The sequence below is a fragment of the Agelaius phoeniceus genome, chromosome 1 (genome assembly GCF_051311805.1).
Source record: "Agelaius phoeniceus isolate bAgePho1 chromosome 1, bAgePho1.hap1, whole genome shotgun sequence".
In the NCBI taxonomy this organism is placed as follows: domain Eukaryota; kingdom Metazoa; phylum Chordata; class Aves; order Passeriformes; family Icteridae; genus Agelaius; species Agelaius phoeniceus.
The window spans coordinates 140,435,567-140,460,029 of NC_135265.1; the positions used below are offsets into that span (position 1 = coordinate 140,435,567).

The window sequence follows — 24,463 nt, forward strand, 5'->3', positions numbered from 1 at the left end:
CAGCAAAACCAACAAAAAAATTTGAAATCTAAATAATATCCAATATTATAACCATTTGAAGATGTTCAGTATTTTCATTATCTACCAAAACCATCATAGCACTGCATTCCAAAACCCAGTGGCATCAAACTGGGACGTCGGCCCTTGAAAAAGTTTGGAAATGTGTTCAAATTTCTAAAATCTCAGCATTAGAAGTCAAATATTTTTCCTCATTTTAAAATGAGGGATGAATGTTGTTTTTTAGAGAGGAGTTGGTGAGGAAAGTTGTTGCGTACAATAGGGGAACGATTCTCTTTTTTTTAAAGAAAGTCTTGATAGGTAATGGAAGTTAAAAAATACTTTATTGATGCAATAATTGTGTCTATTAGTGTCACTTATAATCTACTTAGCAATCTTCCAGTGCTGTCTGTTGTAACTTCCAGGGAAGGGAGAGTATTTTGCTTGGAAGTACTGCCATTGTAATAGATTGAGAAAAATAAGGACCTTATTTCAAACATGAAAAGCCCATACTTCTTAGGATATGATGACGCTGAATAGATGTTTTCACTTTTTTTTTTTATTGCTTTTTCCTCCAGTTAAGAATCAATGGAGTTTTTTAGTTATGTTGCTGTGATATATTATATTTTGACCATGTTTTCAATGCTTTCCACTTTTGTGTGATTTATCTCAAGAAAAACAGAACTTTTATACAGATATAAGAAAGATCAGATCAGTTAATTAGCTCTCAGGTACAGAGTTGGCAAGAAACAATTTGAGAGCTGAATCTAGCTCCTGAAAACCGGTCTCACCTACACAATAAAATTTGCATAGTAGAAATCAGATTCCTCCATTCTTTAGTTTGTATTTTTGCAGCTGCTTTGAAACTGATAGAGTTACAGTGAAATATGGTATAAAATACCACCTCAGTGTATACTGGGGGTTTATTTCGTTAGTTAATTAGTTACAAGAAAAAAACTGAACAGATGCTAAGATTATCTAGGCTAATGTGCTAAGGTAGTGGTATTTCACTATGGATGTTAAGAACAGGATGTAATGAACATCTGTAGATGCATTATTAGTACGACAGAGACAATGATTAATGTTTTCTTTCAGCTTCAACAACTATAGGTAATTTTAAATTTTTGGTAGCAAATAATAATTGTTTACAGAATAGCAAAAAGACAACTAATGGAAAATCATATTCATAACTGAATGTGAAAACCTTGTTCCCAGCAGAAGAAATAATTTATTGATCACTAAAACATTTTACTACATTTCATTACAGTTGACTCCTTGGAAATATTTGAATCCAGGCTTCAAAAACCTTCCATCTGTAAGATATATCTAAGAATATCTAATATTTTTTAACTGACTATGAGAATATGCCTATGCTTAAGATTTATTCACTTTTTTATTTGGTAGCAAAACCAATTCAGGATATTATATCAGTTTCTTTTGATCTGATGGCTATTTGAGGCAGCTCAAATCAGGTTTATATCTGAAAAATTTAGGGTAGAAAAGAGATATGCATAAAATAGCATAATGTTACTGCTTATTGCTTTGTAATATAGGAAATGCTGACAACTTTTTCATAAATTACTCAACATTGTTTACTTAATCAGAGGCTTTATAGATCATATTTTTATGCACTTTTTATAAACAACCATATGAAGAGTTGTAATTTAAATATATTTCAAATTTTGAATGAGGAATGAGTTGGGCAACTGCACAAACCAGAATATTCCTGCAGTTAATGAAGCTGAATGTTACTGGTAATGACATGCTCTGTGTCTCTGTGTTTTATAGTTCCAAAGTAATGGTCAGTTTCACCACTTAAGCAGCATATTTTACTTAAAATTGTCATATGTTGACTTTTTACAAAGCATTTCTCACTTTCTTTTTGCCCAGATCATCATGTTTGTTTTGTAGAATCACATAAACAATGACCTGAGTACTTAGAAGTAGAATGGAAATCAGTTAGGATTTTGCTTTGAATGCAAAAATGCTATTTAAATTCTGAATACTCTGAAAGCTTAATTCTAAACTTGAAAAATCAATTGAAGGTATTTTGAAAAAAATATGAAGGATTTTATTTTATTGTTATTGAACTGTCTTCTGAATTTTTGTTCCCAAGCTTCCACATCCAAATTTTTACAGATTTATGTACATTGCTTTACCATTCCAAGCTTTCCTTCCATATAGTCAGTGAAGAGAGACATGTTTCTTAAAAGGTCATCAAGGGGCATTCAAAGAGCTGGTTAAGAAGGTATATTTTTTTCCATTTGCATTTGGACTGCATTAACAGGATTTAATCTGCTTGCATGCTCAGCAGAATATGACTTAGAACAGCAACACAGGAAATACTAGATCTAGTGAAATATCTGAATATACTGTGTGGAAACAGCACTGTTTGCACTAAAAGCACACAAAAAACTCTATTTTGGAGGGATATATGTGTTAAAATTTAGCAGCTAGATTTCTGAGTAAAGTAAAGAAGTAGGCATCTGAGTGTATCTTAACCCATAAACCTCACACTACAGACCCTTTTCTGTGTGAGCAAACTCATTATTCCTCATCCATGCAAAGGGGAGACCATTGTACACTAAGAACTATCAAGTCAAAAGCCGAAATGAGAAAATCTAGCTTCCACATCGTGGAATTTGCAGTAACTGTCTAGGGATTTAGTTGTCAGTATATACTTCTCAGAGACAGTGGTCTCATTCTTCTAAGGATGTGTGACTGGTTCTTTACTGTAAAATATACAAATAGTTTTGTAAATAGAAAATGAAACTAATCTCTTTCTTTATGGCTATGCAGACAGCTGGTATTTTGCTGAAAACCCCACAGTTTTTTTAAAAAAATGTGTTTAAGTTAAAAACTCAGCTTTTCTTACAGATTTTCTCTTCATATCAGAAAAAGTTTGAAAATTTTACTGGAGTTAACTATAAGTATTAACAATTCTGGAAAGATCGGAAGACAAAAATAAATACAGACAGATGCTTATATTCACAGCAAGAACTACTCTGTCTGACCTTTTGCATACACATTTGGAATTCATATTATGGCTTTACAAAGTCCATTGAATAATAAATGTTGTGTGTAATTATTTTAGGCTTTCATTTAAGAAGTAATAATATCATATAATGGTAAGTAAAGTATTAGAAATGAAGAAAGTTGTTAATTACAATGATCTTATTAAAATCAACTACCAGAGAACCCTAATTCCCAGTGAATTTAAAGGATTAGTTAAGTGGAGTGCATCATAAAACCAGTCACTTCCTCTTCTGTTGAAATAAATCTGCAGCCAAATTTTGGGAGCAGAGTTTAATGAAGGAAATGTTATAAGAATGAGAAATATTTTAAGCTATAAAAAATGGGGGGTTTTTCAGCTTTCATTTTTTACTTTCTTTGCTATAAAAGAAATTATTTAAAATCAAGCATATTTATTCAAGCCACAGTTTTAAATGATTTTGTACACAACTGTTAGTTTGAAACAACATCATGAATTAGCAGGGAAAATGTAACAGCAACTTTAATATTTTTGAAAATAGTGTTAATTATAAAATATGCAAATTAATTGACAGAGTTTCTAATTTGTTTGGCAATAAAGTATACAGAAAGTACCAATGAAAATACATAATAAATTATGTGATCTTTTTTCTCTTTAGAATATTAAAACCCAACACTTCTCTGTGCTTTGAATATGTAAATTTTCTAGTAGAAGATTGAAAAACCATTACGTTAAAAAAAATCTTTCATAATGTGTTTTGAGGTGCAGAGAAAAACTGGTTTAACAGTAGTTTACATAAATATATGCCTTTTCCTGTATTTAGTATTAGAACCATAGGTGCATATTTTTCTTTGAAGATTTTTTTCAAACAGACAAGGTGACTTCAGGGTATTCTGTTCTTAGAAAGAAAAATATATCTCTACGTTTAGTCACACAGAGAAGCAAATATTTATTTTCTAAAATCTACAAGACACTGAATTAGGACAGGATTATGTAATATCAGTTCATAATCATGGTAAACTAATTAATAACTGGAATTAAAGAAACTGATCCAGTCATCTGCACTGGCTATAGCTGACATGCATATTTCTAACCTAACCTCAGGCAGCAGTCAGAACGTCCTCACTCTTGTTTAATAAGACCTCAGTAATGCACTGGAAGAGGATTTATTATGTGGAATATGCTGGTGGTTACATCCATAAGACTCATATTTCATTGTCATCTCCACTTTGTCGGTCACAGTGGAGACTGGGGGATGGATGGTTCTGATCAACAGAAGAAACCTGTAATTAAGAGACTGCATTGTTTTAAAATTGAATTCTATTTTGTTTTCCTTCTTGACTGGGCTACATAAAGCATTTTGCCAACATACTATAGGAATGTAGGCAAGGACTCTGTCCAGCATAAAAATAAAGAGCATAGCTCCCTCTTGCAGATCCCATGTCTCTTGACATTTAACTCAGGAGCTGCTTGTGTTACAGCCTTTTTTTGCTGATGTTACACTCTTATGAAGGAAAAGTGTCTTTTACAACAAAACTTTACTCTTAGGTGTGAGGTGTTTGCAGGAATCTTTTAGTGATATATTTCTGTTTTATGCCATAAAGAGTAGCTGAGTTTTAAGAAGTTAATATAAACATCACAGCACCATGCAATATGCAGTTGTGTACTCCATCTAGTGCAGAAATTATTTTGTTGCTATAAATTTAAAAGATTACGATTTCTTCCCTGTTGTACTGCACATTTTATATGTTTCTATTATTTTGTTATTCCATTACTGACTTGGGTGGTAGTTGAAACCTTTAGTTAGGTGACATGTTAGGAAATACACTGCTTTATTTTGGGGTTTTTTAAAAAATGTTTAAAAACAATATTTTTAGACATTAATCTATATTCATATTTACCATTGAGAGTTAAATACAAGTAGTAGAAGACCAGAGAACATTATTTTCAGTGATATTTTAATTATTTTCAGTTCGAATGCTGATGATTCAGTAAACATCTTCTATTTCAGTATAAAATAAAAGTATGGAATTAATAGAAAAACAGCTGGTCTAAAGCAGAGCAGATTTTCTCAATGGGAGTAAATGTCACAATAATATGCTCCAAATGTATCTGAAGTGTCTATAATGCATTCAAATTGGACACCCTAGGAGGAAAGAAAGAGGAAAATTATTTTTTTTACTTTGTATGGGGAATAATATCAAACTAGGGAAGGCTGTTGAAATAGATTTGAAGACAACAACAAAAAGGTAAGTATTTACTGTTGAAGTCATGTAAAAACACCATGTTAGCATATTGCCAATCAGAATCAAAATTTAAATGGATCACCAAAAGAGGTGATGAAACAACACAGTCAAGTCAAGGGATCAAGTAGATATCAGGATATGCATTTCAGGAAAACTAAATGTTTTAAGAAGCAGGTAGTAGAAATTGTTTAAAAGAAGGTAGTAGAAATTGTGGCCAAAAGGGTTTTGAGGAAAAAAAACAACCAAAAACTTAATTTAAGCAGTAATACAGTTTTGCAAAGATTAAAAAAGTAAAAACTTACTAAAGAGTCAACAACAGATCAAGGCCAAAAATAAATTCAAAGACAATGTTATTGAGGGGAAGGAAAAAAATTCCTTATCTATTATGTTGTATTTCTTATATTACCTTACTGAGGTAACAGGATAAGTAGTGCGTTGGAACCATTCCTTTGGCCTGAAGGAACTGAGTCAAAATAAGGAAAATCAATAAACAGAAGCATAGCAAGTTGCTAGGATTAGACGGTCTTTTCTGTGTAGTTGTGAAAGAGACAGATATGAAGTGTTTGAAGTACAAATGTTGACCTTGAGGTTAAGTTAGTCTTTCTGATGAAGCAGAGGGAGGTGATAAACCCGTCAGAAATCTTCCTTGATGAGCAGCTGGCCAATTTCCAAAGTTAGAAAATTGGTAGAGATTAGTTAAAAAAAAAAAAAAAAAAAAAAAAAAAACAAAAAACTAGGAGACACATTGTTCAACAAGCTGAAGAAAAATCAATATAACTTTTGAAGAGGAATGTGGATCTTTTTAGGATGTCTTAGAGCTCAGCAAGCATATGGGTGAAATTAAAAAATAGTTGTTACCATGTAATTGAATTTATAAAGATTTTTGGCAGTGTTCCATGAAAAAATACTATCTTTTAAGGGAAAGTAATAGAATGCATTAGGATAATATTTGATTACAAGGTAAGAATTGAAAGTTGTTGATGTGATGTCTAGTTCTGAGTTATCTAGAAAAAATCAATAAAGGAAGGCTATCACAAAGATCTCATATCAGTGATATTTTTGCCCAGTGTCCGGGAGGAATGATGAGGAGGACTCCATGGATATCAGAAGGCTAATTGATTATTATACTATATTATTGCATACTATATTACTCTATATTACATTACATGTAAACTTAATCTGCCAAGCTCTCAATTCTGCACACAACTGCACAGAATCTCATGACTGTCTGCTGACCAACAGTCTGGATATGCACTTGGCCCTGATAGGCCAAGGAAACAAAACACCATCACTTTGGGGAAACAGTCTCCATAGTGCATCCTACTTTAGCACAACACAGGAGCAGCAAATGAAATAAGAATTGTTTTGATCATTCTTTGCTTCTCTCACTGCTTCTCTCAGGTTCAGAGAATGTGAATCCCACAATCCCATGCATATTTTTCCTATGAATTGTGCAATAGTTGTATTGTTCCAATAAAAATTCACATAAAATTGAGATGACAAAGTTCACATTATCACAAAATTATATGGTGTAATCATATCTAAAGTCAAATGCACAGAGTAAAAGGTACAACGATTTCATTTCTGTTAAGTGCAGATAAAATGCTTATATAAGAGATAACCCTGAGTATAGACATGTGATGATAATTACATTTTGGTTGTGAAGTATCACAATATCATAGAGTGGGTAAGCTTGGAGGGGACCACAGTGGGTCACCTAGTCCAACCTCCCTGCTCAAGCAGCTTCATCTCAGAGCACGTGACACAGAATTGTCTAGACAGTTCTTGAATATCTCCAATGAACAAGACTCTACAAGCTCTCTGGGCAGTGACCTAAAGTCAGAAGTTCTTCCTCATGTTCAGGTGGAACTTCCTGTGCATCAGTTTCTGTTCATCATCTTTTGTTATTCATTGGCACCACCAAGAAGAGCCTGAATCTATGCTCTCTCACCCTCCCTTCAGGTACTGATAGACACTCATAGGGTCCCCTCTCAGTCATCTCAAATGAACTGCCAAATAAGCCCAGTTCCCTCAGCCTGTCCTTGTAAGAGAGATGCTCCAGTCTAAGATAAATTACCTTGAAATCATTATTACTAGTCTTTTGCATATTATAAAAATTCTATCAGAATTATATTTGAGGATTTTTTTCCCTCACAGAGCATCCTAACCCATTATTTATACTCTGATGAGGCAGTGTTAACAAAAAAAATAAACAAATATAACATGAAAGTCATATTTACTTCTTGCCTGCAGGTACAGGAGAGTCTATTTCTCAGCACTCATAGTTCAAGGAAAAATAGATTTGGAGTTTTTTATATATAGTCCTTATTACAACAAAATAAAAAATCTTAAATTTTTGAGAAGTGTAATTAAAATCTTTCCAATGCTGAGAAATAGATCTGTACTCTTCAACTGGGTGATTTGAAATGTAGTAAATAATATTCTCTGAGTTGCTGATCCCTAGAGATCCCAGTGACATGTGTGAAAGTTCCCCAGACAAAAAATTTTCATGGGTATTTTTCTTTCTTTGTCTTCTGCATGTTTTAAATGTCAATTCTGTATTATTTAATTTTATATTTTCAATTGGTATTTGTGCTCATAGCTGTTCATTGACTACTTATTTTGACTATTGTTCCATTTTATAGTTCTTTCTGACCCTACTTTTCCTTCCTGTGTTTTAGGAGTCCCTGTTCCTAACTTTATTGATTAGTTTTATTGACTTCTAATCTGAATGTGTCTTTAATTATGGATAGTGTATTGTTTCCGTCTTTTTTTCTTCCTTCTTTTTAATTTTCTGTGGTTCATTTTCCTTTAGTGAGTTTGAAAAGTGGTAATTTCTGTCTCTGTAAAATTAATTTAAAAGTCTGTGTGACAAACCTAAACAACCGTGATGGAAAAGAAAGCTGAGATTGAGAGGATTACAATGACCTCAGTGAATTTATCAGTAACTGTCAGATCTCAAATTTAAAATTACAATCATTAACTGTTCCTGCAGTTTCCTTTTAAACTGCTGATGCACACACACTCAAAATATTTAAAATCACTTGGAAACAAAGTGATCATCATTTGAAAACCTAAAGTGTCATTCTAGTATTGTAATATTATTTGCAGATGATTCAAGAAAAAGCTGATTCTTTGTTCCAGCTGTGATTCACTGCTAGTGCTTAAAAACTCATTTGGGTAAAAGAACATTCTAGAGACGTGTAACTAGGCAGTATACAACAACATAAAGGGGGTTTGAATGGGCAATATACTCATTACAGAATCACAGAATCACTAGGTTGGAAGAGACCTTCAAGATCACCAACCCACCCCTGACACCTGAACTAACCATGGCACCGAGTGCCACATCCAGTCTTTTTTTAAACACATCCTGGTATGGTGACTCCATGACCTCCCTGGGCAATGCATTCTAATACTTTTTCACCCTTTCTGTAAAAAACTTTTTCCTAATATCCAACTTATATTTCCCTTGGCACAGCTTGAGACTGTGTCCTCTGGTTCTGTCAGTTGTTGGCTGGAGAAAGAGACCAACCCCCACCTGACTACAGCCACCTTTCAAGAAGTTTGAGACAGTGATAAGGTCACCTCTGAGTCTCCTTTTCTCCAGGCTGAACAACCCCAGCTCCCTCAGTCGTTCCTCACAGGGTTTGTGTTCCAAGCCCCTCACCAGCCTCGTTGCCTGCTCTGGACACGCTCAAGTGTCTCAGCATCCTTCCCAAACTGAGGGCCCAGAACTGGACACAGCACTCAGGGTGCAGCCTCACCAGTGCCGAGTACAGGGGAAGAATGACCTCCCTGCTACTGCTGGCCACACTATTCCTGACACAGGCCAGCAGCCATTGGCCTTCTTGGCCACCTGGGCACACTGCTGGCTCATGTCCAGTCGGCTGCTGACCAGCACCCCCAGGTCCCTTTCTGCCTGGACGCTGTCCAGCCACAGTGTCCCCAGCCTGTAAACTGCAGGGTGTTATTGTGGCCAAAATGCAGGACTCGGCACTTGGATTTATTAAACTTCATCTTACTGGACTCTGCCCATCCATCCAACCATTCCAGGTCTCTCTGCAGAGCCCTCCTACCTTCCAACAGAATGACACATGCTCCCAGCTTAGTGTCATCTGCAAATTACTAATCAAAGGCTCAATCCCCTCATCCATGTGGTCAATAAAAATATTGAACAGAACTGGCCCCAGCACAGACCCCTGAGGACACCCCTGGTGACTGGCCCCAGCTGGATGCAGCACCATTCACCACCACTCTCTGGGCCCATCCAGCCAGTTCCTAACCCAGCACAGAGTGCTCCTGTCCAAGCTGTGGGCTGCCAGCTTGTCTAGGAGTGTGCTGAGGGAGACAGTGTCAAAGGCCTTGCTAAAGTCCAAATAGACAACATCCACAGCCTTTCCTGTATGCACCAGGCAGGCCACTTGGTCATTAAAGGAGATCAGGTTGGTCAAACATGACCTACCCCTCCTAAACCCTGCTGGCTGGGTCTGATGCCCTGGCCCTCCTGTAAGTGCTGCATGATGATACTCAGCATAAACTGTTCCATTGCCTTACCAGGTACTGAGGTCAGGCTAACTGGCCTGTAATTACCAGGACACTCCTTCCCACCCTTTTTGTGAATGGGCATCACACTGGCCAGCTTCCAGTCCTCTGGAACCTCACCAGAGAGCCGGGACTGTTGGTAAATACTGGAGAGCAGCTTTGCAAGATCATCTGCCAGTTCCCTCATCACCCTGGGATGGATCCCATCTGGGTCTATAGTTATAAATATCCAAGCAGCTCAGCAGTTCTCTGGCTGCCTCCTCCTGGATAACAGGGGGACCATTCTGCTCCCTGACACCATCTACCAACCCAGGAGGACAGTTGTCCTGAGGACAAGCTGTCTTCTCACTAAAGACTGAGGCAAACAAGGTGCTAAGCATTTGCACGTTCTCCTCATCTGCAGTTACTAAGCTCTCTACCACATCCAGTAGAGAGAAAAGGTTTTTCTTACCCTTCCTTTTGCCATTAAAATATTTGTAAAAACATTTTTTATTATCCTTTACAGAAGTTGCCAAATTAAGTTCAAACTGAGTTTTGGCCTCCCTAATATTTTTCCTACATACCCTAGCACCCCCTTAAATACTTCTTGAGAAACCTGACTCTCTTTCCAAAGATGATACATCCTCTTTTCACTCCTAAGTTCCTTTGAATTTACAGCTTCCCTAGCCCTAAAATGGTGAAAGTCCTATCACCATAACAAGATTCAGTGGCTGATATCACTTATAAGCTCTATAGTAATAAGTAGATTCTTTGTTCTGTGAAGTTTGAAATGAACTTATAAAGTTACTGAGATCTGAGAGAGCTCATAATTTAACTTTCATCCTCACATTTTTTATGTTTCTTCTGCTTAGAAGCCATCATCATGCTCTTCATCATATAATAGAACTTATTCTTTAAACCAAATAAGTAATGAAATCTTATTTAGATATGAAGAGTGCACAGATGAACAAATAAATAATAAGTAGGCTATATGACCTTCAAAAAGAAAAAAAAAAAAAGGAAGTTTCTCCTTGGAAAGGATGATTATTTCTTGTGAAGAGATCTATAAATCCTTACACATTTTTGATTCATATTTTCTGATGCATCAATCTCTCAATTCTGCTATTGTAGCTAAAATATGTTAAGCTTTGTTAATCTCTGATTTATTTTTACTTCTGCACATCTGTCATATAATGCTCTTTCCTCTTGCTATCTTAATATACTTGAAAGACTCTGAAATGGTCTTCCCCAGAAGACTGCCAATTTTCTTTTCTCTTCTTTTTTATTCATTTAGTATGTTGGCAGTTAAATTGTTTTAAAATCATTGTTCGTTTTCCCTCAGCAGTTCCTTAAATATCCTGTCAAGTCTCCTGCAGGCAGTTGACTTGAAAAGCTTGTTCAAACTCTTATTTAGTTACTTTTTTTCAGCTGTGGAAACTATAACACTGGTGTGCTCTTTCAAAGGAATGAAGCTGTGCTGAAGCATAGGCTGTCTGCAAAGACCTATTCCATCTCCATTTATTATGAGCAGAGAGTGTTTCACTGCAAAGATCTTTATTCTAGCACAAAAGTTGTTAGAAAATGTTTTCTCCTATTTGTTGGCTTCATTCTCAGAGCCTGCTACTCTAATTCCATCTCATTGGCAAAAGAAAACAAAACATTAAATGAAAGAACACAACATTATTAAGGGAGTGCTTATGCAGTGAGAGACTCCTGGAAAAATATCACACGGCTTTCTGCTGGTTTTATCAACTGGAGCAGTGAGAAACATGAACAAGAGGAGCTCCAGCTCCCCTGCAAACAGCTCCCTCCCATGCAAGACAGGGAGAAGTCAGATCCCACCCCTTGTTCTAGAGGCAAGCAACATAAGAAATTTTCATCATCTGCACACAATTCCTTCAGAACAAAAATATCAATGCATTAAATATCACTTGAAATTCTAGAAGACTATACTGCACTGGAAATTAATTTCATCCACTGCTCCCTGTTGAAGAAAGCTTTCTTTCATGAAGCTATTTCTTGCAGTATTAGCAGAAAAATGAAGAATTAAGAATAATTGTCTGAAATTTAGCTATTTTAAATTCAAAATTTACTAATGCATCTGTTAAACAGGGATTTAAAATTTCCTATAAGTTAGGATTAATTTTAATCTGGTTATTTTTAACTTTATTTATTAACTATTAATATATTAATCATACTTATTTGGTTACCTATTTGGTATCTGATAATGCTATGGAATATTTTGACATTTACATGCCACAGGCCTTGATAATAAGTAATTCATGATGTGTAGCTATACCCTGACATTTAAAAATGGAATCATTATATAGAATTAGATTTTGGGTTATAAAATTGGAAATCTGACTCTTCAAATCTCCTTTAATGTTCTCTAGGGCTTTGACAATTGAAATAGGAGCACACAATTTTTCATTTATGCTTGTTCTCTTTACTGCTCTTCTAAAATGGACTTGAATTTAGTCAGATAGGGCAGAAACAGAATTATGTCTAATTTCCAGCTAATTGCATTTGTTCAGAAAAATGTAGAAGAAAAATAAAGAAGAAATAATTTTGCAAACTGATAATATTTTGGATTTATGAATAACAGCCAATATTATGAAAGAACTATCAGATGTGAACCCATTCTACAACAAAAAACAATGCAGGATTTTGACCTTCTGCTACATCTCAGTTTCTATTTAAAAAAAATAATTTCACACGTTTCTTACACTTGGCTAAAATGAGTAAATTTAGTAAATGAATTTTAAGCAACACGTGATTTCAGCACTTGAGAAAACTATATGGGATTTTTGAAAACTCTGTGCACCACAGTTCCTTAAGGAAAAACTGAAGAGAACTGATATTTATATTTAATCATTAAATTGAGAACAAACATTGTTTCTAAAGTTAGATTTCCCCTGAATATAGAACTGCATCTCATAATCAACTGTATAAAATCTGCTTTTTGTATCTTCAGAAAAACATCTAGTTTTGTTTAAAAGACTTCAAGAAACAGAAACTGAATATACAAAGTTATTTGGCTTATTTGGCTTTGGTCGTAAAAGTTGATGAACTGTTAAAAAAGTTTTCATAGAAATAATTTGATAGTGTGTTTAGTTGCATTTTATGTATTTATATAAACTTTATGTATTAACATCAAAGGCACTGCTAAATTTTCTGCTGCTTCTCTTTATTTAAAAGAAAGAGGCACTTTCCTCTTGAAATGTACTTCTCAAACTGTATCTAATTGTGTTTCTCTGCTAATTATCTGCTACACAGATTCTAATCTCTTTGATTTTCTCCTTACAAGACAAATTTTACTGATTATACATCTTTTAGAAAACTTCGAAAATAGCTGTAGGTTCTTGGGGATTTTTTTTTTAGGAATTGCTGTTAGGTGTTCTCCCATTTGTATTGTTTTATTCATAATCTTTTTTCTTAATGAGTTTCTCTTCTTGAAAATATTAAATAACCCATCATACTATAACAGTTGATTTGTGGGTTTAGCACTGCCAGCACCAAAGATATCAGACAAACTTCCTTGTCATCTTAGAATCAATTACTATGCATAGATCCATAACCAATTATAATAAGTACTATCTCTTTTCTATTTTTATATCCTTAACCCATTGTGACAGATATTTATATCTCTCTCTCTTCCAGGAATCACACAATAATTTAATAACATCCCAAAAATATTTATGAGACTATCTAAAATTATTTTATAATACCAGAATTGCTGGGCAATTATTCCTCTAATCTTTATCTCAATTTACCACATATTCAAAAAGTGACCAGACAGCCCATGTTCTCATTCTCATTTTAAAGCCTAAACCCCCCCTAGTATTTCAAAACTTTGTGCTAATATGAAAATATAGGTTTGGTTTTTTTTTAATGGCAAAAACTTGATGTGATATTCTTATTGAAACTTCAGTCCACTAAAATGGAACAGAAATGTTACCTTCTATGTGTACATTAAAGCCTAGCTTACATATATCTTTCTCTACAGCAATGTTTTATTGAAACTCAAAATCTAACTTTGATCTTTTAGGTTTTCCTGCAACAGTTGCTAGCTGCTTTTGATCTTGAGTTTCTACAATTGCTGATTCTTTTTTTAAGTTGCTACTTAGAATTTCTCTGTTTGGGGTTTTTAGTTTGGGTTTGGTTTTTCTTTTTCGTTATTGTTTTGTTTTGGGGGTTTTGTTTGTTTGCTTTTAAATAATGCCATGATTTCCCCATTTTCTGTTAATGATTCAGGGCCTGCTTTAGTAAATTTCTAAATTGCCAGCTTCTGCTGGCCTGTTTTAACTAATTATAATCAAATACTTTTACATATACTATCCTCAGTTTCTTTCTCATTTTTTACATCGGTTTTGATTGCATAGTTAAATTCTGTTGTGAAGACTGAAGAGACTACAGTACAGAAATCTATATTCTTTATGTTTTCTTCTTTCATACTGCTTTTAAGCATTATGATGTTGCACTGTCTCTCTCCCTGTATTTTTTAGTGTCTTTTTATTTCTAATGTATTTCTGCTTTTCCAAGTCTCAACTAAAACATACATTTTTTATCAGATTGTCATTTACATATTAATTGTATTTTAAAAGCAGCTTTAGGTTCATCATGAGTTTCACATTCACAGACTGATATCCACAATAAATGTATCTGTAATTTAGAACTTTAGAATAAATGTCTACCATTTTTATATGTTACAATATCTTTTGCATTAAAATTATGTTCTATCTATAAGGTGATATATCAGTCTCTGTATTTATTTTCTTTTTACTTATAACCACTACAAGAAATCATTGCAACTGAAAATCTTGTAATTGGGCTACAAAGGATAAAGAGAATGATATTTTATTACATAAGACTAGGAAAAAGAGCATCCAATGATTTAATATATGTGGAAGTCTGGGCTAGCACATAGTTCATTTTCTTCACAGTAGCTAGTAGCACCTGGATTTTTGCTGGTTTGGTAATACCAGGGGGTTTTCATTACTGCTGAGCGGTGTTTACATAGAGTCAAAGCCTTTGGTGCTCCTCATACCATCCCACCAGTGAACAGCCTGGAGGAGCACATGAAGCTGGGAGGCAGCACAGCTGGGACAGCTGATCCCAAATGACCAAAGGGACATTCTGTACCTTATGGCATCGTGTTCAGCAATAATACGGGGGGAAGGTTGGCCTGGGGTCACTGATGAGTAACTAGCAAGATATTCGTTGCTTGATGGTGAACAAGTGATTTCATCACTGTTACTTGGCTTTCGTAGGTTACATTCCTATTTTATTTTCCTTTTCTTTACAATTTCCAGTTTTACCCTTTCAATTTTCTCACCCCTCCCACCCCAAGGGGAGATAAGCAAGCAGGACTGTGTGGTATTTATTATTTATTTTCCAGCTGGGGTTAAACCACAATAATATATTAAATTTTATAAACATAAATCATGTCACTAAGTAATTATTTTCTGAACCTACTCATTTAGATGAACTGAATACTAGGTATCTTAGACTGGATTTTGATACAGTGACCCATTACATAAAAAGTCAGTATCCCATCACCAGTTCTTCAAGGCATTTTTCCTTCCTTTTCCAGACTGCATGCACAGTTGCTCTTATTTTTTTATTGTATTTGTAGCTCTGTAATCAAATTTATCTGCATGATATAAAGCCATATTGTGCCATTCATTTTTAAGCAGTGTTCCCCATTGATTCCATTGAGAACTGCTGTTTAAAAATGGATAGTGCAACATGGCACTTAAATCTGCAAATACAATGAAATTATATTAGATCTTAGCTGTAGGAGCTAGAAAGTAGGTGATCTGAAAGCAAGAGTAGGAATTTAAAACTTCAAGCTGCATTAAAAAAAAGCCTTGATAGCTAAATATTCATTTTTAAAGAAAATTACGAGATTTGAAATTGATCCTCATGCTTAGGTAGTCCATTCTTCACTTTTTTCTTACTCAACTCTTACCTTGTGCATTCTTTCTTTTGGTTAAACTGCAAAGGCCTGATGAAAAACATATGAGCAATAAGCACATGACTGGGGCTTTTAACACTGTACTGTTTAGCTGGAGGCACAGAAAATTTGACTTTATAGCAGTAGTTAGGCATCGATTGCAAGAACCTATTGTTCTGCTGGGTGATTTTCCCTCTGTGGTTTTCAACTACATTTCTTTTACAACTACTAAAATTTGAGAAAAGATGTCGTTCTGATGGTAATGCATTTTATATTGCATTCTCTATTTACTAATACACTGCCATAATGAGGTAGAACGTGGTTCTTTGACAAAGGTAAATGAATACTAATGATCAAGGTGGGTAATCTTCCAGATAAAATGCTTGCCAATTTACATACAAAATGGGTGATACTCTATTGTTTTTGTGATAGGATTTGTCAAGGGCTACAGGGGATGCTGTTTTACAAGGCAAGATACCATTAAGTTCAGCACATACAGCAACTTTTTACCATTAATGCTAAAAATGTTTTAAGGAAATAGTGAGAAATGCATCAACACACTGATCTTTATCACATTCTTAATGGAGTCAAGTCCCTTGCTCTCCCACTAGTGTTCCATTGCTGACCCTGGAAAGCAGGACAAGGACAGCATACTGCATAAAATTTTGGTGAATAAACTAGAATAAGCTAGATCATAAATAAATACATCAAGGAATACATTATTTCAGAGTCTAAGCAAACATTATTAAAAATAATGAAATACTATTGGAGAATTACATTAGAAAATATCAGTTGCCTCTTGAAGGGTTTTTTTTTTTGCTGGTTGGTTGATTGGTTGGGTTATTTTATTCTGCAGGATGTTTTACATTCAGGGGAATGGTTCTCAGTATTTTTTGCATTTTTGGTTTGTTTTAACAATTTATATTTGTGGGTGTGATGGGTTTGCTAGATTGTTATTATAGCTAGACTTTTCAATGCAGAGCATAATAATTAGACGAGTTGATTTTCACAATTTATAAGTCTTTGACCTTCTATTCATAAGGAAACTAAACAAATCCTTGCACTATAAAACTGAAACCAAGACAGTAAGACCTACTTAGCTGAATTAGGCATTAGTGAAAGTCAATGGATAGCATGGTAGCAGTGGAAGTTTTACATCTATCCAAACAACTTGATGCTAGCTGTTTTCTGGAGGCAAAAATATATATTTGCATCAGCTTAATGTTTTCAATTCACTGTAGCTATGGTTTCATGTCCATCTTTGATTTCTGAGCATTAATGTTTAGTGTAGGTCAGGGTAAAATCTCTTCTTCTTGAAACTTTTTGGCATTTTAAATTCAGCATTTCCCAAAATGCAAGGAAGGAAATACAGTCAGTGAGCTCTCTAAGCTTACTAAAATACCAAGCAAATCTCTTCCTCCTCCCTGACACATTCAGAAAAGTCTTGAAGGACCGTCCGGCTGCTATAAGAGTTAAATTGTTCACTACCTAATGATTTACAAAATTTAATATTTTCTCAGCTTGCAAAGGTCAACTGGATGCTTACATCTTGAACCAACTTCCCTTTATACTAGTTATTTTTGAGACCCAGGAATGTGAATTCTTGTGAAAACAAGAGTCACCACAGAAGCAGCTGGAAAATAAAGGATATAATAAGAGGAAAAGTAAACTCAGAAAGAGCTGAGTGAAAAAAATCCAGAATGAGAAGACCAAGGAAAGAAATTCAAGGAAAGAAATACTTAACACAAGCATTAAGTTCTTACTGCTGACTGTATATTGCATATGCCAAAGTGACAAATAGTTCATGTCTAACTCCAGTTTGTACTGAGGCTATTGTACTTTGCTACTATTGTAGCAAAGGCTGAAGACAACTGTTGTTGAAAGACCTCGTACCTAAAAGATTCTCAGTGGAAATCCTGCTTCAGTGTGTGTCTTCTCCCCTTGTGTGAACAGATATATGCCAGCTTCTCTTGTGTGAGCATATATAGGCCCACTTAAATCCAGTGCAGATGTATGTTACTTTCATGGAATTCAGAATGTGGGAAAAATGTTTGGATGTTTCATACAAAGTGTCATATAAACATCTTAATTATCAACTGTAAAAGAAAATGGTATTATATTCACCTTTTAGAGACTTGGAAGTTATTTTAACCATAGGTCAGTACTAATGAGAACTCTCAGATTTTTGAAGATGCTAGTTTTTTTTTTCTTAATTTGCAAAAATTGTTGGATTTAATGACTTCTAGATATCTATAAGCACTTTTCAATAAATATATTGGCTTTTTAAATAAAATTAGTGAATTTTTTGTATCAGCTGTCATAATGCTATCTTGATATTTATCATGACATATTTTGTCTAGATCTGTATATAGGTAAATATATTTTGCTCTGATTTAAGCATACTAGTGTAAGAACCCTTTTTTACAATTAAGATAATGCCTTTACTAATTGCATAACCTGTAAGAATAGAAAAGAAACAGAGTATATACAAACTTTTATTTTTCTTTATAAGTAAATGTCAACAATATGCTGAGGACTGTATTTAGCACTTTTTTTTTTTTTTTTAAGTACATACTGCCTTTATGTGCAAGGACTTCAAGTTTCATTAAGGGTGAAATTATGTTCCTTTTCGTGTCAATGCCATTGACTTTAGTGGAACTGTAGTTTTACCCTAAATTTGCACATAATTTCTGCTGATTAGGAAGGTGTAATCATGATGTGAATGCTAGAGTGGTACAGTGGTACTGGTGATTGTAGCTTATCCGTTCAACTCAAAAACAGGAAAGAGAAAAGAAGGTCGGGATGATTTTTTTTACAATCTTATTTTTCTTATTTTAATGCTTTTGTTGCTTATATTCTTCCATATTCACTTCTGTTTAATCCAAAATCTGGAATAGAAAATCTTGAGTACTTACAAGCTGGTAAGCAGATATGGTTTTGTCACAAATATTTGCCACATTTAAATAGTGAATGTTTCTTACTTTGTGTTTTTCCAGTAAGTCATTGTAAATAAGTGTCTGCAAATGAGCCTCAGCCAAGACACTTACTGCTTCTTGGAAAAAGTCCAGTAGTTCTATTATCTAAATATGTTTTCACAAGAGATTATGAATTCTAATATTTCACATGGTGGTGGATTGATGGAAGGCACTGAGATTACTCTTTTAGCCACAGAGGGCAATATTCCATGTACATGTGGAAGTCAGTGCTTACTCTGTGTGTCAGGGCATGTGCCCATTCGCCGTCCTAAGTCTCACCAAGAGCTCATCCTGGTCTGGTTCCTGATGGAGTTTGCTTAACTCCAGTATATCTGGAGCACTTGTGTGCATGTGCCTCATCTGCCACATGCATATACATATGTACAAGCAGAAGTCACAACCCTTCTGTTGACATATTTCAAATACCGTGACTTTCACAGCAATCCATTAAATAATTTCCAAAACTGTATGCAAACTGGAGCAATAGGTGCCACCTGGTCCTGTTTCAGGTACATAGCCCACCAAACTCTGAAGTTACACCATATGAAAGGAATCCATGCTAATGCAAATTGCATAAAAATGTTCTCAAAGTGTTGGGGCCTTAACTTGCTACATTTTAAAGATGTGTTCTTTTCATGGTATACTCCACCAAACAATTTGTGTGAATTAACTAAAAGTAGTGTTAAAATATGTTATTTGTAACAACACTAATAAATGTCTTGATTTTAGTATGACAAGTACTGAAACAAAGTCTTCTGTAATAGTAGTAAGAAAACCATCTTTTTCTTATTTAATGTAATTCATGAAGTATTAATATTTTGAGAGAATACCACAAAAAAAAAACCCCAGATATGTTTAGCAAATGAAACTGATTGAAATGAAACTCAAATGAAATTGAGTACTACTTCATTTATAAATTCATGTCTTAACAGGAAATAATTTTTTTAAATAGATAAGTTAACAATAAACTCATTAAAAAGAGTTAAAAGAAAGAGAAAAAATATTCTAAAGAGCTGTGACCGTGGTCACAGGGGTTTTCAGGTGAAGGAAGAGACGAGAATGTTGATTCTATGTTCAGAAGGCTTGATTTATTATTTTATGATATATATATATATTACATTATGACTATACTAAAAAGAAAAAGAAGGACAGGTTTTCTCAGAAGCTGGCTAAGCTAAGAATAGACACGAAAGGAATGATAACAAAGGTCCTTGATTGGCCATTAATTATAAACATCCAAGATGGGCCGATCACAGGTGGACCTGTTGCATTCCACAGCAGCAGACAACTACTGTTTGCATTCTGTCTCTGAGGCCTCAGCTTCTCAGAAGGAAAAATCCTAAAGAAAGGATTTTTAGTGAAAAGATGTCTGCAACAAAGAGCTTCCATAGTCTTGAAAATAGATTAGGGTTAAATCTAAATTAAAGCCCTAAATTACAAAGTGTCTGTGACAAGCAGGCAATAGACATAGGAAACCACTAACATTGAATAATGTTTCATATATATGCACCTGTACATCTTATGAAAAAAAAACAAAAAAAAAAGAAATAACGCTGTTTCTTACTTGACATTTTTGAATAATGCCAAATACCAAGTTTTGTTATAAACTGTAGAAAAATACATTGTTGCGATAAAAAGCACTTGTATCTATCTTCCATTTGATCAAGTATCATGGCTGTGGCAGCATAAACATGATGTTTCTGTGATAAAGAAAAGTATGTGGTCATAACTTTTTATATATAAAAAGTTATAAATAATTGAGATATAAGTAAGTGGTACATCATGTTCAGTCAAGAAAACCTGACTTTCTTATATCAGTAGTTGTAGTTATACATTATTTTGCATGATGAGTGTATTGGCATGAGTAAGAATTTACTAGGGTGTAGAAGGGCTGTATAATCTATGCCTTTAACATAGTATAAAGCATCATAGGAATGAATAATAGTTTTATATGCTGTAAATAATAGCATACTGCATATAAATGACATCATTACTTTTATTAAGAAGGTTTATAAATTTTAAAGAAAAAACAATTGATCTGGAAATCTTTAGAGCACCATCAATTCTCATTTGATATATGAGAGAATTGCACATACTCCATATGTCACAGGATGTACAAATTTAATCCAGTGTAGAAGTGTAATAAAATTTCCTGTAATATCATATACCAGCATACAACAAATGCACCTGCCTGGGGACTCTGCGTCACTCTGCTTTGTAACACAATTTAAACTGATTTTTTAATGATATTGCATTTTTTAAAACCAATTATCTTTACTTTCTAGCACCCTGTGGAAGCCGATCAACAGGTTCTGAAGGGACTGTATTATCACCAAACTATCCCAAGAATTATAGTGTTGGCCACAACTGTATTTACTCTATCACTGTTCCTAAGGAGTTTGGTAAGTCTGGTCTCATTAATATCTTTTTGTTGCTTGGATACTTTCAACAATTCTGGATGATTTGTACGGTTGCTTTTACATAAAATTATTAATGTGGATAAGCTATTTTAAGCTGATACTTCTATTAACACCTCTATCATTTCATAGTGCATTATTTTCTCAAAACACTTATGTTGGCCTTTATCTCTTGAAATTAGTGTTCAGTATTTTTGTCTCACTGCTAACTAGCATGTAACTTAGAATACTACTGTGATGCTAACCAAATATATTTGTAGTACCACTTCAGGTTTCTTTTCACCCAGGGTCATGTGCCTATGCTCTAGAAAGTGAAGCATAGCTCCAGTAAGTCCATGTAAGCAGGGGAAGCAATGTTTATCTTAAATATTTGGTAGCATTGCTTTTTTAACCCTTGGCTTCTCTGCATCATGAGGCAATGGCATAGTCTTCATTGACAAATGAAATTAGAGCAGCAGGTTTCTGCTCAGGTTTTGTAGATTCTCTGATCCTCCATACTAACATTTTTTCTGTTGATTAGACAAATATTTTAATGGTGTCTTCTGTCCCATACAAAGACAGTTTGCCTCCCTGGATTTATGAATTATTCTATCTCACTTTATTATTAAATGTTTGTGATACCTGCTGATGGGTTTTTTGTTCACTTTGACTTCTTGGTAAGCAGTATGCCACATATTGAGTATCATTTAAGCTTTAAATATCCATGCTGTGGTTTTATGCTTGGAAAATCAGGACTTCATTATGACCCCCAGCTCACATTTCAGTTTATCAAATAACAGGTGCCTAGGGATGGGGATGGGTATTTCTTAACCTTCCTTCATGTTGATTCTGCAAACATCTTAGCCAAATTAAAGACAATGTGTCAGCTGCTGTGTGTCCATCTGCCATACTCATGATATCTGAACTCCCTTAATATTGAATTAGCTTATTCTTAGGTATAGTGTAGAGGTGCGTAGACTACTACAAAATAAATAAGGTTTTTAAAAGTATTGTCTCCTAAGTCATGCCGATTTCTCATTACTCCAAAAATATTAAGAAAAAATTAAACAGATCTGCACAATTCTTGGTTTATTTCTAGCTATTTATAAGCATGGACTTTTGACAGATCTAATAATTTTTAGATAAACTGAAAAGTTTATATCCTCCCATTTTCATAAAATCTGAAGTTACTCATTGAATATCATTATAGTGGTGCTCAGTTTTTGAAACAGATGTCAACATGTAAAGCCTTAAAATTACTACAATAATGGATTCAAAATGTGTAGTTTTGTGATTTCCAGAAATAAACCAGATTTCCAAAAACAGCACATGGAAATGGAGAAAATCCCACTGCTCTGCATAGTTATTTGGAATAATTTGAGAAATACTGGTTTTCTTACACACTAAGAATGATAGTAACAGTATTAAGGAATTCTGACTGTTTCACGGTGATTAGACAAAACAATGCTGATGCAAATAAAAATTATTAAATATGCTTAACCTTAGCATATAAGGATTCATTGACATATTGTGGAATACAAATGTTATAGAATACCTAAACATTTTGTCTGTCCTACTTTGGGATAAACCTTTATTTTTTTTTCTTGTATTTAAATAGTGTATTTTGACAATTAGTTCAGGTGCCTGTAGAATATGTCATAGAAGATATTTGATCCACTTTTCTGAATGCAGAACACAAAAGTCTGTTGAAAGAGAAAGGTAAAAGAAGTATTTGGTAGTAACCACTCAAAATGAGGATGACATGACACATTGAAACAAGTGCCAAAACATATATATTTCTGTTTTAGCTGTTTTTTTCCAATGATACTCATACAGAATAGGCAGCAGAATTCCTCACACCCAGAAGCTTACATTTTAAAATCTGAATCTTTCTTTGAATTGTACAGTGATGTGTAATTTTTTTTGTAAGTTATTAATACAGATTTTTTCCTTACCTGGGCTCTTTCTGCAATCTGTCTTCAATAAAATTATTCCATTAAAAACCATTAAGAAAAGCAAATTTTGACAATTGATTTAACTGAAGTTTTTTACATTCAATGTAATTATTTGTCTCAGCCTGAAATTTTACAGTATGACTAATGAATGTGTTTTATCTAATAGCTTTTACCTCTCACTCATCAAAATATATTTAAGTTCAGAGAAGAATAGCCATAAAATGGCAATGCTGAGGTCTTTCAGATCAATTTTAGTAAGTAGAATATTTTTTTCCTGTAACTCTGTTGTTTTGGGTCCTGATAGAAGATATTGCGTTAAGTCTTCACTCGCAAATTGTTGGTATGTAGGGATCACTCACTGACAAATGGTCACCAAAAAATCTGGCCTTTGTGGAAAAAGACATAATATTTCATATTTAATTCACTTGGTAATATATATCACGTCGTGTAGATTTGACAGAGATTACTCCCAACAAAATAATCTTTTTGAGAATGAAGGAATGTGGGAAACCAGGACTCCTGTGTGACTAACCAGTATGATTGAGCAGAAGCCATTTACTGTTTACATTATGCACTTATTTATAGATTCTACAACTACTGCACACACTGATCACACCTTTCTTGATTGGTGCCGCTATCCTGTCCACGCGTTCTGCACGCACTCTTCAGAGTATGATTGGTTACAGTCCAGGTGCCTCATAGCTCTCTGTTATCAAGTTCTTGTGGTCTTGATATTCTGTCTCTCAGCCTCTTCTTTCTTACTTTAGAATAGTTTATGTCTTTGTAACCTTGATGCATTCCAGAGGGCTCTGCTAAAGAGAACTGCAAACGGTATGGCTGGAGCACAATGTAGTCTAAGTTGCTACAAAGGGGTACTCCAGCAAAGCTGCTGACATATGATAATTTAATTTTCCTAAAGAAAACAGCAACAAATCTGTCATCTTCTCTGTGGCTCCAACTTTCAAAGTGAAATACAGCAATCAAATATTTGCTGAATGGAAACTCTTCAAGAACTGGTTTTGGCATCCAATACAGTATATGAGAACTTAAAGAACAGTTAGAGAAAAAAAAAGGTGAAAACCTGGTCAATAGAGACAAAACCCACAAACAATGTAATAATATATTCAGTGTGTAGAAGGGAACCTGGATTAGTTTTTGATGGACTGAAAAGAAAACCTATTTCATCTGCAGCTTCTTGGGTTCTCAAGTCAAAAATTCAGTGGAAAAGTCATTTCAATGTGGACTTTTTCCCAGTGTTTCATTATTCTGTCATGCAGAATCACAGCTGCAATATTTCATACCATGACAGGTTTAAGCTACAAGATAAATGATTCACAAAAGCACACAGTATGCCACAGGCAAAATCTTCTGTAAACATGGAAGACTCAGCTTCTTATCTGACACTCTCCCACTGATATTTAA

At 34.3% G+C, this 24,463-nt stretch overlaps 1 protein-coding gene across 3 annotated transcripts in view; it reads left to right on the forward strand.

Annotated features, from left to right (window-relative positions):
* The window catches only part of CSMD3 (CUB and Sushi multiple domains 3), a 594,913-nt gene that overhangs the window by 432,765 nt on the left and 137,685 nt on the right, over nucleotides 1-24,463 (forward strand). For all 3 annotated transcript variants that reach the window (XM_077188509.1, XM_077188511.1, XM_077188512.1), the window contains one exon: nucleotides 20,976-21,092. In XM_077188509.1, coding sequence (XP_077044624.1) covers nucleotides 20,976-21,092 — 117 coding nt within the window. The remainder of the gene's footprint in view (nucleotides 1-20,975; nucleotides 21,093-24,463) is intronic.